Raw genomic sequence first — 12,581 nt, 5'->3', positions numbered from 1 at the left:
TGCTGGAGGGAGGCCCTCGGGTTCTACCCAGGGGGACTTTATGAGAACCAACCACTTCAACAGACCCTACAAAAACAGATGAGAGGGAAGACAGGAGCCCAAGGGAGATGTTCTTTCCCCTCAAAGTAGGAACACCTCAGCCTGAGACAGACCCAGCAGGAACGGCTCTGGGAGGCTGAAAGACTAGGCAGGACCGGTGCAAGGCTGGGGGAAAGGGAGGGACCAGCCCTGCACCAGTGGGTGTGGCTCCACCCTTCCCACCTCAGAGCCATGGGGAGCCGGGGTCCTGGTGGGCTGCCCCTGGTGCAGGCCCCCTACACGGTTCTGCTGCTGCCACTGGAGACAAGCCGCCAAGACCCAGGGGCCCAGCGCTTCTTCCTCTGGGTGAGTATCAGTCCCGCAAGAGGTCCCGGGGAAGCCCCTCTCCCTAGATCAGTCTCCTGCAATTCCACTCAATTTTGAGGACTCGTAAGTTCAGCCCCTTGCTTTCCCTCGCCCTCCAGGTCCTCAGTGGCCAGTCTGGGCTCACACTCAGTGACCAGATAGTGAACTGAACCAGGGGTTAAGAGTAAGGGCCATGCATGGCCCAGAACCCTGCTGTGGAGTGAGTCAGCCTCTGCTTCTTGCCTTTTTCAGCTGCAGAGGATGCAGGCTCTGGAGCGGGAACAGGATGCCCTGTGGCAGGGGCTGGAGCTGCTGGAGCATAGCCAGGCCTGGTATGAGGGCCGTCTGAGGGAGGCCCAGCAACAGCAGCTATATCTGGGGGCCCTTGGTGAGGTATGGGGCTGACCCACGGTATGTGGGGGCAGGGGTAGCAGGGACATGTGGACACAGCCTGACACCATCCTGGAAAGGCAGGAGTTAATGGAGAGGGATCATCAGTTGGAAGCAGCATTGTAATGACAGGATGCCACCAAGTGTTAGGTCGGTTCATTGTTGGGCCTAGAGGAGGCTGGTCTGCATTCCATTCAGAGGGACACAATTTGGCTCACTCCATGGAGATGGGGGAGTGGTCTGGATTGTTCCAGTGAGTCAGGGATGGACAGGGAGGATCCAAATAGAGAAAGCGGGTACTATGCTATGTGAGGGGGTTGGAGGAACTGGACTATTAAAGAAATGGAGTGGAGAGTACTGGAATTTCCCACCTGCCTGGCAGGGAATTGGGATGAGGGGATCCAGATGGAGGAGAGGAATGACCTGTGGTGATAGGAGAAGAGTGGAAGATGGTACTCGAGTTTTCACCACGTTGTCTGCCTCTAACTCCTCCTTTTAGAATTTTCCAACAGATTTACACTCAGAGCCTGGTGGCCCCCAGTTAGCCCATATTCAAAAGGTGAACATCTGTTTGCAGAACCTGATTCAGGGGAAGGTGAGTTTATTGTTTTTAGTTTACTCTTGGGAAGTGAGGGTAAAGAGGGGACTTGGGGTCAGCACTGGTCTAACAAAGCAGCGAATTCCCCGCCCCGCCCAGTTCTCCCCGCATCCCCTGAACAAAGCTAGTTCCTGCGCCACCCAGGACTGGAAGGGAAGGCCAAGGAAGCAGAATGTGTGGCAGCAACATGTAAGCAGTAGAGGAGTGGGGGGAGGGCGGAAGCCCTGGCCCTCAGTGGGAGGGAGGGCACAGACACCCAGGCTGTCTCCCTCCTCTTCTCCAGGTGGTGTCAAGGCAGCAGAAAGGAGTCACTCAGCCAAAGGGGGAGATGGCTCAGCCAGGGTGCCCCAATGGACGGAGGGGCCCTACCCGTGTCTAAGGTCTCCTCTGGTTCCCCTCAGTTGTGCTGGCAAGGCTGAGTCAGAACCCCCAGCCTCCTTATTCTGCTTCTTGACTCAATAGCTAAATGGCTCCAGGTGGTGGGTCAACTGAAATCCAGACATCTTGGTGTGAAGTTTCTTCTCCACTCCTGAAAACTTCCATTTCATCTTTTTGGTATCCTACGCTCTCACTCTTCCCTATATGATGTGCATAAGTGATCTTTCTTTGAAATCTCTCTGGGGAGAAGACATGTTTATTGGCACTGTCCTTCAACTTTAAATACAAAAATAAAATATAAGCATCTCCAGAATTTCAAAAATAAAATAGAAGCGTCTCCAGAATTTCAATAAAAGCAATTCTATAAATAACACTTTTCGGTAGGAGGTGGGGTACCCTCCTCCCCACTTACAATCTTAGTCACTGCCCCATGTATCTTCCCCTCTACCTGAGCTTGGGAGAGCATGAATAAGTAGTGAAATAAAGATGCTACAGAGGGCTTCCCTGGTGGCGCAGTGGTTAAGAATCCACCTGCCAATGCAGGGGACACGGGTTCGAGCCCTGGTTCGGGAAGATCCCACATGCCGCAGAGCACCTAAGCCCGTGTGCCACAACTACTGAGCCTGTGCTCTAGAGCCCGCAAGCCACAGCTACTGAAGCCCGTGCGCCTAGAGCCCGTGCTCCGCAACAAGAGAAGCCACCGCAATGAGAAGCCCATGCACCACGACGAAGAGTAGCCCCCACTCGCCGCAACTAGAGAAAGCCCGTGCTCAGCAACAAAGACCCAACGCAGCCAAAAAAAAAAAAAAAGATGCTACAGAGAAATAGAAAGCAACTTTCTCCAAAAATGAGTCTGGTTTGTTACCCACAAGGGTTAGGGAAAGTGCATTGTGGGAAAATCCATTGCCCTCTATCCCAATCTTGGAAAGGGACAAGTGCATGAGAAGGAAAACCTCCATCCCACCTGGGAGAGGTAGGGTCCAGAGGCCCGTGTTACCTTCTTACCAATGGGGCAAGATGGCAAACAGTGCCGGAGACCCATCCCTCTAGGGGCTGTTGTGTCACCAGGAGGCCAGGCCTAGCAGGAGCAGCACTGCTCCAACTGTGCCCCACCAGGGGTTGCTCACCAGCCCTCCCCCAGCCCTGCCCGGAGTCACCAAAGTGGAAAGATGAAAGGCAGGGCTGGTGGTTGTGAGGACAGGGTCAGTCGAGTGGACGGGGGCAGGGAGCTGGTCCTGGGGAGAAGAGGGAGAGGCTGTCAGGGTGGCTGCACCCAAATAAGCCTGCACCGCCCTGCCCTCACCCTGCCTATCGTGCAGTGGAAAGTGGGGGCACCTCACCTGCGGGGCAGGGCCCAGCACCAGGAGCCGGAGGAAGGCATGGGTCGGGGGCACTGTGCTGGCTTCTCGATCCGTCGCGGTCACAGTCACCATCACCACGGAGTCTGAGGCGGCTGTGTCTGGTACCTTCAGCCACAGGCACCCCCAGGCGGACTCGTTCTGTTCCAGGCGAACCCTGGGGAGTGGATGCCGAAGTCTGGCTGAAGCCGCAGGCTCCGAATAGCTGAGAGCCAAGGGGTGGAGCCAAGCGCAGGCTGGGAGGGGAGCGAGGAATCTGAGCGCCAATTTGAAAGGGCCAGAGGAGCGAGTACCAGATCCCATGCCCTGCGAATAGAAAGATGGGACAAGAAGGGAGCAGGAGGTTTCAGGGGCTTCACCTGGAGAGGTTGGAGGTGAGAGCGAAGCTGGGGTTGACGTATGTCCTAAGATCGAGATCCTGAGGGCCCGAGAAGCTGGCGATGCGGAGGCTGAGCGGGGCCTTGGTGCCCGGCGCCAGGAAACCCGGGGGACCACTGAGCTGCGGAGGAGGGCCGGTCAGGGGAGGAGCAGCAGGCCCTGTTCTCTCCAGCCGCAGCCGCACCTTCCGCTGGCATCTCACCTCCAGAAGGACAGGAACTACAGCACAGGGCTGGGGGGCCGCCCGGTGCAGGCCCTGCCCCACCCCGTCCTGGCCAATCAGCTCCAGAGAGAAGGGTCCCGCGGTGGACAGAAGCGTGGGTGGTAGCGAGGCAGCGAGGAGACCTCGCTCCCGGGGTCCCATGGGCTCCAAAGGCACCCGGCCCAGCTCGGCACCGTGCGGGACCCCTCGAAGGACGACGTGGGAGAAATGCGGCAGAGGATCTCCAGGGTTTCCTCTGGAGCCCAGCCCTGTCACTTCTACCAACAGCTGGGTCTGGAGACCTGGGACAGGGGAGGGGAGGAAAGAACAGTGGTCTGCGTGAGGTTTGGAGACAGGGAGAAAAGCATGAACGGCTTTGAATAGGGGTTAGCTCTGGGGGGTATGGATGGGGAAAAGGAGTTACCTCTATGGGTATTGATGGGGAGGGCCAGGAGGGAGTGCTGGGATGCTGGAAATGTTCTATAGCTTGAACTGAATGACGGTTATTTTTTATTATATAAAATCCACCCAGCTGTACACCGAAGTTTAGTGCCCCTTATTAAATGTTATAACTCAATGAAAAGCTATATATATAATATATATATATATATATATACACAAAACAAGTTAGGGGTGGGGACAGATGTACCTGCAACTGGTTGAGTCAGGGGGTAGAGGCCAGGGTGGGGTCCATCCTCCCTGGGGATCCCAAAGTGGAAGAGGAAGTCCAGGGAGGTCTGGGCTGAGGGAGGGCGAAGGCAGTCAGAGACCTTCCAGAGATGAACGTGACTGATATTGCTCTCTGAGCTCTGCAGTCTCCCCTTCCTTTCCCAGGAATATCTCCCTCCTTACCTTGCACTCTCACCCGGGAGGTACCCTTGGCTGTGACCTGGATCTCCCAGGTTCCTGTCTGCAGGGGGTCATTCATGCTCACCATCCAGAACTGCCCAAAGCGGCGAGTACGACCTAGAGGCCCCTCACCTTCCTCCTGGCCCTGGGAGACCCCTGGATGTGTATTGGGGGCAAGAGATTGTCACAGGAGAATTCCTTTCCCTTAGTACATTACCCCTCATTCTCCAGTCTCCATTCTTGCCTCTGCCTTGAGACACACACGTGGAAGTACCTGCAGGGTTTCTGATCCAGAAGCTGCTGACCTCCCCATGGATCCGGACTGTGACCCTCTGGAGCAGCCCATCCACACTGAACACAAGTGGCCTCTCAGGCACCACAACAGGAGGCTCCAGGGGAAGGGTCACCTTGAGGGGGCAGGACCAAAAAATGGGGGAGAAGATAAGGCATGGAATGAGGTGGGAACAAAGACAGGAGAAAGAAAGGTAGAGACAGAAAAAAACTAAGTAACACATGGGATACCAGTGAGAGAGGAAGGACCAGGGATGAAGCTATGATCAATGACAAAGTTGGAGGCAAGGAATTATGGATGAGGCAACCACTTCTTGCCCCCCTTAAAAGATGGCAGGACTTCTTAAAGTAGCCGCGAAGACAGAATACTGGAGGCCAAGACTGGGGGTGGTAGTACTAATATGGAAGGAGCAGTGTAGAAGGTGGGTAGCTGTGGATCTCAGAGGGGGAGAAACTTCCTTTCCCACCCTCTGCCTAGAATGGCAACTCAGCAATGGGAGCCATTTGCTTTCTCCTACAAGAAAGAGAAATGCAGTGTCACCATCATCCCCTCAGTTCTGAGCTGAGCCCCCACACTTACCAGGTCAGCTATGCTGTCCCCAACAATGGCTGCCACATCCCGAATGTACTGGTCTTTGGTGAAGATCACCTCTCCTCCTGAGGCCAGCGCCACTGCTTCATATGGCTCAAAACGCAGAGGGGACAAGACCTCACGCCGAGGTCGGCCCTGAACCCTAGATGGGTCTTCAGTCACCAGGAATGTGACCTGTGCCCGGAAGAAAGGCCAGTACTTGAAGTTTCCATTTGCCATCTACCATTGTAAATAAGGATCTCCTGTGCTCAAGCTTTCTACAGAGCTGATGATTGGTGGTAAATTCTCTGTCTACCCTCTGGCTGCTACAGCAGGGTCTCCCAGTGACGCAACCCCTGGGCTTCAATTAGAAGTTGCCATTCCCTGTAACTGTCACCATACGTCATCCACATAGTGGATTTTTGGCAATCAAATCTCCAGTTCTTCAAACGGTTTATTGGGGGCAGATTCATATAAGAATTCAGCATCATTAAGGGTAGGGCCTCCCACTCTTTAGTATTGTTAAAGGGATCTGGAAATGTTATACTCATGGTCCACTTCTCCCACCCCCAAGCCACCCTAGTGTGAGTGTGACCCTTGTAATGAGAGTTGTCCTGCAGTTTCCCACATCCCTGGGTGGCTAACATTGAGTCTCCCACCAGCTATGCTTACTCTGCAACGCCGCTCCTGAGTCAGCGATTCCACCCGGTTGGTGAGAAAGGCATCCTTGGGGGAGGCGTCAGTGAAGACGAAGATGTCTGAGAGTGGAGGTGTGTGCAGCAGGGCCAGCTGGCAGGGGAGGGAAAAAGCTGGTGTTAAAAAATGGCAGCAGTGGGACTTGCCTGGTGGCACAGTGGATAAGACTCCACGTTCCCAATGCAGGGGGCCGGGGTTCAATCCCTGGTCAGGGAACTAGATCTCACACGCATGCTGCAACAAAGAGTTCACATGCCACAACTAAGGAGCCCGCCTGCCGCAACTAAGGAGCCCACGAGCCGCAACTAAGGAGCCCGCCTGCCGCAACTAAGACCTGGTGCAACCAAATAAATTTAAAAAAAAATGGCGGGAGTAGGGGAATGGGCAGAGCAAGGGAGGGCAGAGTAGAAGGCAATACGGCCCTGGAACCTGGAGTGAAGCGAATGGGACTAGGTTCTGAAGATGGGGTGGAGGGATGAGGTCCCAGGGAAGCTCTAGTTCCCTTGATGGTGGGGCCTGGAAAGGGGTGGGGGGAGAAGAAGAGAAGGGGTGGGGAGGGCAGACCTCCAGGGCTGACAGGCACATCTCGGGCTCGTCTCCACCTCCCAAGGCATGTATCTCATTGAGTTGTTGCCAGAAGCTGTCAGGGTCACTGGTTGTAAAGACGGGGCCAAACCCTGGGAAAGGAGAAAGGAGATTGAGATAAGTGAGAGGAGGGCTCCCCTCATTCCCACCCACGGGCATCTCCCCAGTCAAGAGGCCCCGCTGTGCTCCTTGGGTGGACGAGTATTGAGATAACAATATTCCTTTATATTTATACTGACAGGGTAGAACAAGGCAGAGGCTAGGTACCTCTGGTGGGAAAGTGGACCTCATTTCTTCACAAAATGGTGGCACTTCCTGTGGTCCTGAGTGGGCCTTTTTGGGTATATGTGTAAGTATAAAAAACAACTGGGGGGGGGGGCTTCCCTGGTGGCTCAGTGGTTGAGAATCTGCCTGCCAATGCAGGGGACACGGGTTCGAGCCCTGGTCTGGGAAGATCCCACATGCCGCAGAGCAACTGGGCCCGTGAACCGCAATTACTGAGCCTGCGCGTCTGGAGCCTGTGCTCCGCAACAAGACAGGCCGCGGAAGTGAGAGGCACGTGCACCGCGATGAAGAGTGGCCCCTGCTTGCCACAACTAGAGAAAGCCCTCGCACAGAAACGAAGACCCAACACAGCCAAAAAATAAATAAATTAATTAAAAAAAAAAAAAGTACAGAGTGACTGGAAAACATATAAAAAACAAACAAACAAACAAAAAAACAACTGGGGGGAATTCCCTGGTGGCTCAGTGGTTAAGAATCTGCCTTCCAATGCAGGGGACACGGGTTCGACCCCTGGTCCGGGAAGATCCCACATGCCGGGAAGATCCCACATGCCGCCGAGCAACTAAGCCCGTATGCCAAAACTACTGAGCCTGCACTCTAGAGCCCGCGAGCCACATCTACTGAGCCCACGCACCACAACTACTGAAGCCCGCGCACCTAGAGCCCGTGCTCTGCAACAAAGAGAAGCCACCGCGATGAGAAGCCCACGCACTGCAATGAAGAGTAGTCCCCACTCGCCGCAACTAGAGAAGGCCCGCGCGCAGCAACAAAGACCCAACGCAGCCAAAAAAAAAAAAAAAAAGCCAACATAGATAACCAACAAGGACCTACTGTATAGCACAGGGAACTATATTCAATATCTTGTAATAACTTATAATGGAAAAGAAACTGAAAAAGAATATATATAACTGAATCACTTTGCTGTACACCTGAAACATTGTAAATCAACTATACTTCAACTAAAAAACAACAAAAAAAACTGGGTCCTCAGTTTCCTCACAGAAAAGAGAGAGAAATAATAGTACTTACCTCAGAGAGGGTTATTGGGATGATTAAATGAGTTGATTTTGTAAATCTTAGAATAGTGCTTTGACACATAATAAGTGCTAAATTCTTAATTATTCACTTACTCGTACCTTTATCAAATATGTGATAAACCCCTTTTGAATGTCAGCTACTATGAGATTTATATAGGCAGATCAGACTCAAACCCTGCCCTTAGGGAATTCTCAATCCAAATTTTATTTGATGATCATTTCTACCCTGGGAGATAGGTAGGATAAGGCAAGTACTAATCCATTTTATGGATGATGAAATTGAGGAAAGAGAGGTTAAACAATCAGCCTAAGTACACACAGTAAGTGCTGGTCAACCCAGGCCAGATGATCTGACTTCTATTTAGCAGGGAAAGGAATATGATGTAACTAGCTGTCTTAGACATTTCACAGAGGCCTGGGCCCACCAACCCCCCACCATCTTCATCCCAACCTCTGTCTACAGGAAATGGAGAGAACTGAAAATGACTTATTAGAATGGAGGCCTAAGAAAGCAGAGGCTACCTGCCTAAGCACCCATAATGATTAAACTCATATGGAAAGTGCTGTCATGTTGGAAGCAGTGGAAGAAGTGGCTGATTGTTTCCTATATGCACACAAGTACCAGTAAAGACTCACTCAGGACCCTAGGAAGTGCCTCCATTTTATTATGGAAGTGAAGCCATTAGGCCCACTTCCCTACCAGTGGCATTTACCCCTTGCCCTGGACTTCCCTCCACTATTCCAGCCAGACCCCAGTTACCTGGGTCATGGAAAGGCACCAGGACATAGTGGGTGGGCTCCATGGGGCCACCCCGTCGCTGCTCCACAATGTGGCGAGCCTGGATTTTGGCAGCGTTGATCTCCTCGCCCATACTGCCTGTGGTATCCAGGACGAAGCTCAGGCTGGAGGCTGGGGTGATGTCCAGCAGCCTGGGAAGCAGGCCAGAGATACAGTGAAGGGTCTGCGCACTTGTCCCCAGCCCCTGGTTTCTCAACTCTGGAGCACCTACCTATTAAGGAGCCCATCCCCAGGAGGCCACTCACCTGGAGAAACCCCTGTCTCCCAGGCGGCTTCGTAGGAGGCTGAAGGCCTGGATGGAGGCCAGAAGGGCCAGTTTTGCGGCCTGGAGGTGCAGCATGTGGTGGGGGGAGAAGCCTGGGGATGTGCTATCCTTGTTGATGCCTCCCCGTGGTGGCTGGGAGCTGCTCTGGTCAAAATGGCCCCCATGGCTACATTTCCCTGGGTTGGGGAAAGGGATCTGGAGGGTGGAGGTAAAAAACCCACTGCCTCCTAATAAAACGAGGCCCTCTCTGACCTGCCCTGACCCTCTCACTCCTCAGCAAAGGATAAGCAGAAAATTATGATACTTTGTAGAGGGCAAATCTGGAGTAAATCTGGAATGATTAGTTACCACAGCACATGGTGGATCCCCTGATCCCTCCGGTTAGTCCCCAAAAGCTGCCCTCGGGCACTGAAGTCTTATCGGCAGTGTAAGAAGCTGCTCCCACCACCCCAACAATCATGGCCACCTCAGTGGACCTTCCTCCACCCGCCTCCCTCCCAGCATCCTCTCCTTCTTCCAAGAAGTGATGCCATAGGAAATAGGACAAGGGCTACAGGACTGAGGTCCCTAGGGAGAGGGTCAGGGGAGAGGAAGTGACTTTCTCCCCTTACTTCTGGGGGCTTTCCTGTCTGGTACCTGGAGGTTTGGAGGGATGAGTTCCAAAGTAGCCAGAGGTGAGGAGTGTGAAGCCCAGCAAATTCCCAGGGCAGCTCAACTCCTCACAGTCGGAGCAGGTAGGATCGCCCACTGGGAAGAGAGGGCAAGGGTCTAGCACCCAAGATTCTGCTGCCCCTGACCTTTATCCCTGTCCACCCAAACTTCTTCAGCTTTTCCTCTCGACTGGAGCAAGGCGAAAGCCCATAGGTACCCTTTGCAGGTACCCTTCCAGGCTTTCTGAACTAAAACCTGGAGCTCATGGCTGGCAATGAGACTTAATATTTGAGACTGGGACTGTGCTAGAAAACCCGGAAGTGTGGGGGGGACCAATCCTACGGGAGTGTGCCCTCTGTGAGCTGTGGACAGGAAGTGAACCTGTACTAGACAGGAGGCAGCTTCCGGGTCACAGTTCAGTCGGAAGGATGAGGGGACTGAGAGAGAAAGCCCTGTGTGATCCAGCGGGGGGAGGCAGCCGCGTGAAGGACAGAGAACTCCCTGACGTCTGCAGATCAGGTCCTGGCTCTGTCCTCTGCTGCGTGACCTTGGGGAAGCAGCTGACTGGCCTTTGGCTGAACCGAGGGACCGCACAGGTGGTTCCAGAGATGAAGCCATGTCGCATCCTATTTGACCCCAGGATGTGAGGTGGTGGCTGGATGGGCTGAGAGGCGGCTCTGTGGGCTCACCCTTACCAGTGGGGTCCTGGCCGTACCTTGTGCCAGGTTCTGCAGTCCCTGCCTTGGCCAGAGGAGGTGAGGGTGTGGCTGCTGCTTCCCCAGTTCCACCCAGTTGCTGTGACTATAGAAATCCTGGTCCCAAGAGAAAGGAGAAGGGGAAGAAGCACTAGCTCACTGTTCTCACAGTCTCCAGCCCTAACTCCCCCCTCCTCCCAGTTCCCCAGCCTGAAAGCCTCCTCCCACCCTGCTACTCCTTCAGACACCCCAAGTCCCCTCCACTGCTCTCTCCCTTGCCCAGAATAGAGCTTTGCCAAAGTGGGAGCCTCCCACGTTTCTTCCCATCTCACTCAGAGCCCAGCCAGAGGCCTTTCAGTGGCCTGCACAGCCCACCCCTTGACCTCAGCACCGCCCTCTCTCACTCAGCTGCTCCAGCCACCAATGCCTCCCGGCTGTTCCCACAGGAAGCTGCCAGTTTGGAGGCGGGGACTAGGGAATAGCCCCAGGGCCTTGGCAAGCAGCGCCCCAGCCCCTTCTAGAGTAGGGGGAGGCATGGCTAAGGAGGCACCATTCGGGAGACAGGAAGACTGGAAACGAAGACCCCTCTGACCGTGACCCCCCCAACTCTGTCCTCACCTGCAAGGCATGAAGCGCAGCCCCGAGGCGCTGGCGGGCCAGGGTGTGGTCAAGGGCTCTGGCTGCCACCACAGTCTCCCCTAGAGCTCCCACCAGGCGTGTGCGCCCCTGGCCCAGCCGCTCGGCATCAAAGTGCAAGTCAGGGTCATTCCTGGAAGTCGGCAGGAAGTCCTGGGCGGCATTGGCACGAGACACCTCTCCTAAGGCTGCTCGGAATCGCCGGGAAGGAGACCCAGGTCCAAAGTAGGCGGCAAAGAGGTTGTCGGCAAGGAGGGTGTGGCCCTGGGAGGGTGGTAGGGGGCAGGGGTTCCAGGGAAGCCCCTTGGATCGGACCACTGCCTACATTTCCTCAGCTCTGTCACTCAAGGCTGGGTGTGGCAGGAATTGAGGGTGCTGGGCCCTACAAGGGAGGGGCAATCCTTGTCATTCCTAAGGAGCGGGACTCCTGATTGCAGGACCAGGACTGCTGGGTATTGTTGCTGTCAGGAGGGGAGGAGGGAATGTGTGCATGGGGTTCCTTCTCTGGGCAAGCAGGACCCTCAAGTAGTAGAAGTCCCCCAGAATGGGGGAATCCACCTGGGATGTGACCGGACCCAGGGACGCTCACCAGGAAGTCCTCAAGGCGAAGGGGGGGCCGACCTGGGGGCGGCTGCTCCAGGAAGAGCTGCAGGGTGACGTTGAGTGCCGCCTCCTCGGTCAGGTCCTGGTGGGTGATGGAGCCGGGGGCAGCCAGGAGGCTCCAGATATTGGGGAAGAAGGCAGATGCGGGGGGCAGCAGTAGCTGCAGCTGCAGCAACAGCAGCAGTGAGGGGCCCAGGTGGGACAGGGGCTCGTCCGTGGGGAGCATAGCTGAGACATGGACCTGGGGAACAGAAGGCTCTCGAGAGAGCAGGAAGCAGCAGAGATTTCAGGGCAGGCCTGGCTCTGTCTCTATGGGCACCTGCTTTGGCCCCTTAACTGGCTTCCCCGCCCTCTCCCTTCAATCATCCAGACAACCTGAGGGCCTCTCAGACCAATAGGGGCTTACACCTGCAGGGGAAGGGTCTGAGGCTCCTCCCCCAGCACCGCACCCCACACCCCTCGGTTAACACCCCCATGCAGAGGAAGTCTCCTCTCTAGGCCTCTCCCCTACCTGGTTGCTGGGTCTCCAGGCAGGGCCGTGGGGGCAGGGTGTCACAGGGCACTTAGGTCAGAGTTATAATTAACCTAGGCCGGATTCAGTGGAGAGAGGGAGAGGGAGGCCCCGGCAGGCTGCGGGCAGGACAGGCAGCCCCTGGCCCCTCTACTGAGGCCTGCCCAAGGCCACAGGCAGCAGCCAGCACCAGGGCGGGCCTCCCACGGCTGGATGGCTGGCCGCAGTGCGGAGGTGAGTGAAGAGCTGGGAGGAGGAGGCAGCGGGAGGAGGAGGGTGCTAGCAGCGTGACTCAGGCCTGGCTCGGGGCCAGGGCCAGACCCAGAGAGACGCACCTCTTTACCCGCCAGGACCCAGTGCCTCAAGCCCAGCCTGCTGCCCTCCTGTTCACATTGGCGCCCCTGAGGATTCAGGAACCC

General features: G+C 55.3%; 2 protein-coding genes across 4 annotated transcripts; one reads left to right on the top strand and one right to left on the bottom strand.

Moving 5' to 3' along the window:
* Positions 1 to 5: 5 nt before the first annotated feature.
* On the top strand, positions 6 to 2,015 carry SAPCD1 (suppressor APC domain containing 1). 3 transcript variants are annotated; one of them, XM_068559273.1, is made up of 5 exons: positions 6 to 384; positions 637 to 777; positions 1,274 to 1,369; positions 1,472 to 1,561; positions 1,656 to 2,015. In XM_068559273.1, exons 1-5 carry the CDS (start codon positions 271 to 273, stop codon positions 1,749 to 1,751), a joined length of 537 nt encoding a protein of 178 aa, XP_068415374.1. In that variant the 5' UTR covers positions 6 to 270; the 3' UTR covers positions 1,752 to 2,015. The 3 variants fall into 3 exon arrangements, 2 of the variants coding, with proteins under 2 accessions (XP_068415374.1, XP_068415373.1); XR_011075774.1 differs by having other exon boundaries at positions 637 to 772; positions 1,274 to 1,561; positions 1,656 to 1,737; XM_068559272.1 differs by lacking the exon at positions 1,656 to 2,015 and having other exon boundaries at positions 637 to 772; positions 1,274 to 1,576.
* VWA7 (von Willebrand factor A domain containing 7) lies at positions 1,917 to 11,993 on the bottom strand. The gene is made up of 16 exons (XM_068559274.1): positions 11,638 to 11,993; positions 11,031 to 11,312; positions 10,433 to 10,529; positions 9,703 to 9,813; positions 9,047 to 9,242; positions 8,763 to 8,932; positions 6,660 to 6,772; positions 6,072 to 6,188; positions 5,409 to 5,594; positions 4,812 to 4,944; positions 4,541 to 4,693; positions 4,338 to 4,430; positions 3,689 to 3,990; positions 3,468 to 3,607; positions 3,091 to 3,265; positions 1,917 to 2,985 (listed from the first exon to the last, which is right to left on the bottom strand). The coding sequence occupies exons 1-16, from the start codon at positions 11,875 to 11,877 to the stop codon at positions 2,812 to 2,814; spliced, it is 2,682 nt and encodes an 893-aa protein (XP_068415375.1). The 5' UTR covers positions 11,878 to 11,993; the 3' UTR covers positions 1,917 to 2,811.
* Between the last annotated feature and the right edge of the window lie 588 nt (positions 11,994 to 12,581).

Source organism: Eschrichtius robustus, chromosome 12 (genome assembly GCF_028021215.1).
Source record: "Eschrichtius robustus isolate mEscRob2 chromosome 12, mEscRob2.pri, whole genome shotgun sequence".
NCBI lineage: Eukaryota > Metazoa > Chordata > Mammalia > Artiodactyla > Eschrichtiidae > Eschrichtius > Eschrichtius robustus.
Note: the sequence above shows the minus strand (reverse complement) of the source record. Positions and strands in the feature narration are given on the sequence as shown.

Coding starts and splice junctions, on each gene's coding strand:
- SAPCD1 (XM_068559273.1), top strand. CDS start 271: ATGGGGAGCCGGGGTCCTGGTGGGCTGCCCCTGGTGCAGGCCCCCTAC. Junction 385..636: donor CCCAGCGCTTCTTCCTCTGG/GTGAGTATCAGT, acceptor TGCCTTTTTCAG/CTGCAGAGGATGCAGGCTCT. Junction 778..1,273: donor ATCTGGGGGCCCTTGGTGAG/GTATGGGGCTGA, acceptor TCCTCCTTTTAG/AATTTTCCAACAGATTTACA.
- VWA7 (XM_068559274.1), bottom strand. CDS start 11,877: ATGCTCCCCACGGACGAGCCCCTGTCCCACCTGGGCCCCTCACTGCTG. Junction 5,595..6,071: donor CTCAGGAGCGGCGTTGCAGA/GTAAGCATAGCT, acceptor TTCCGGGCACAG/GTCACATTCCTGGTGACTGA. Junction 3,608..3,688: donor TAGTTCCTGTCCTTCTGGAG/GTGAGATGCCAG, acceptor CCTCCTCCGCAG/CTCAGTGGTCCCCCGGGTTT.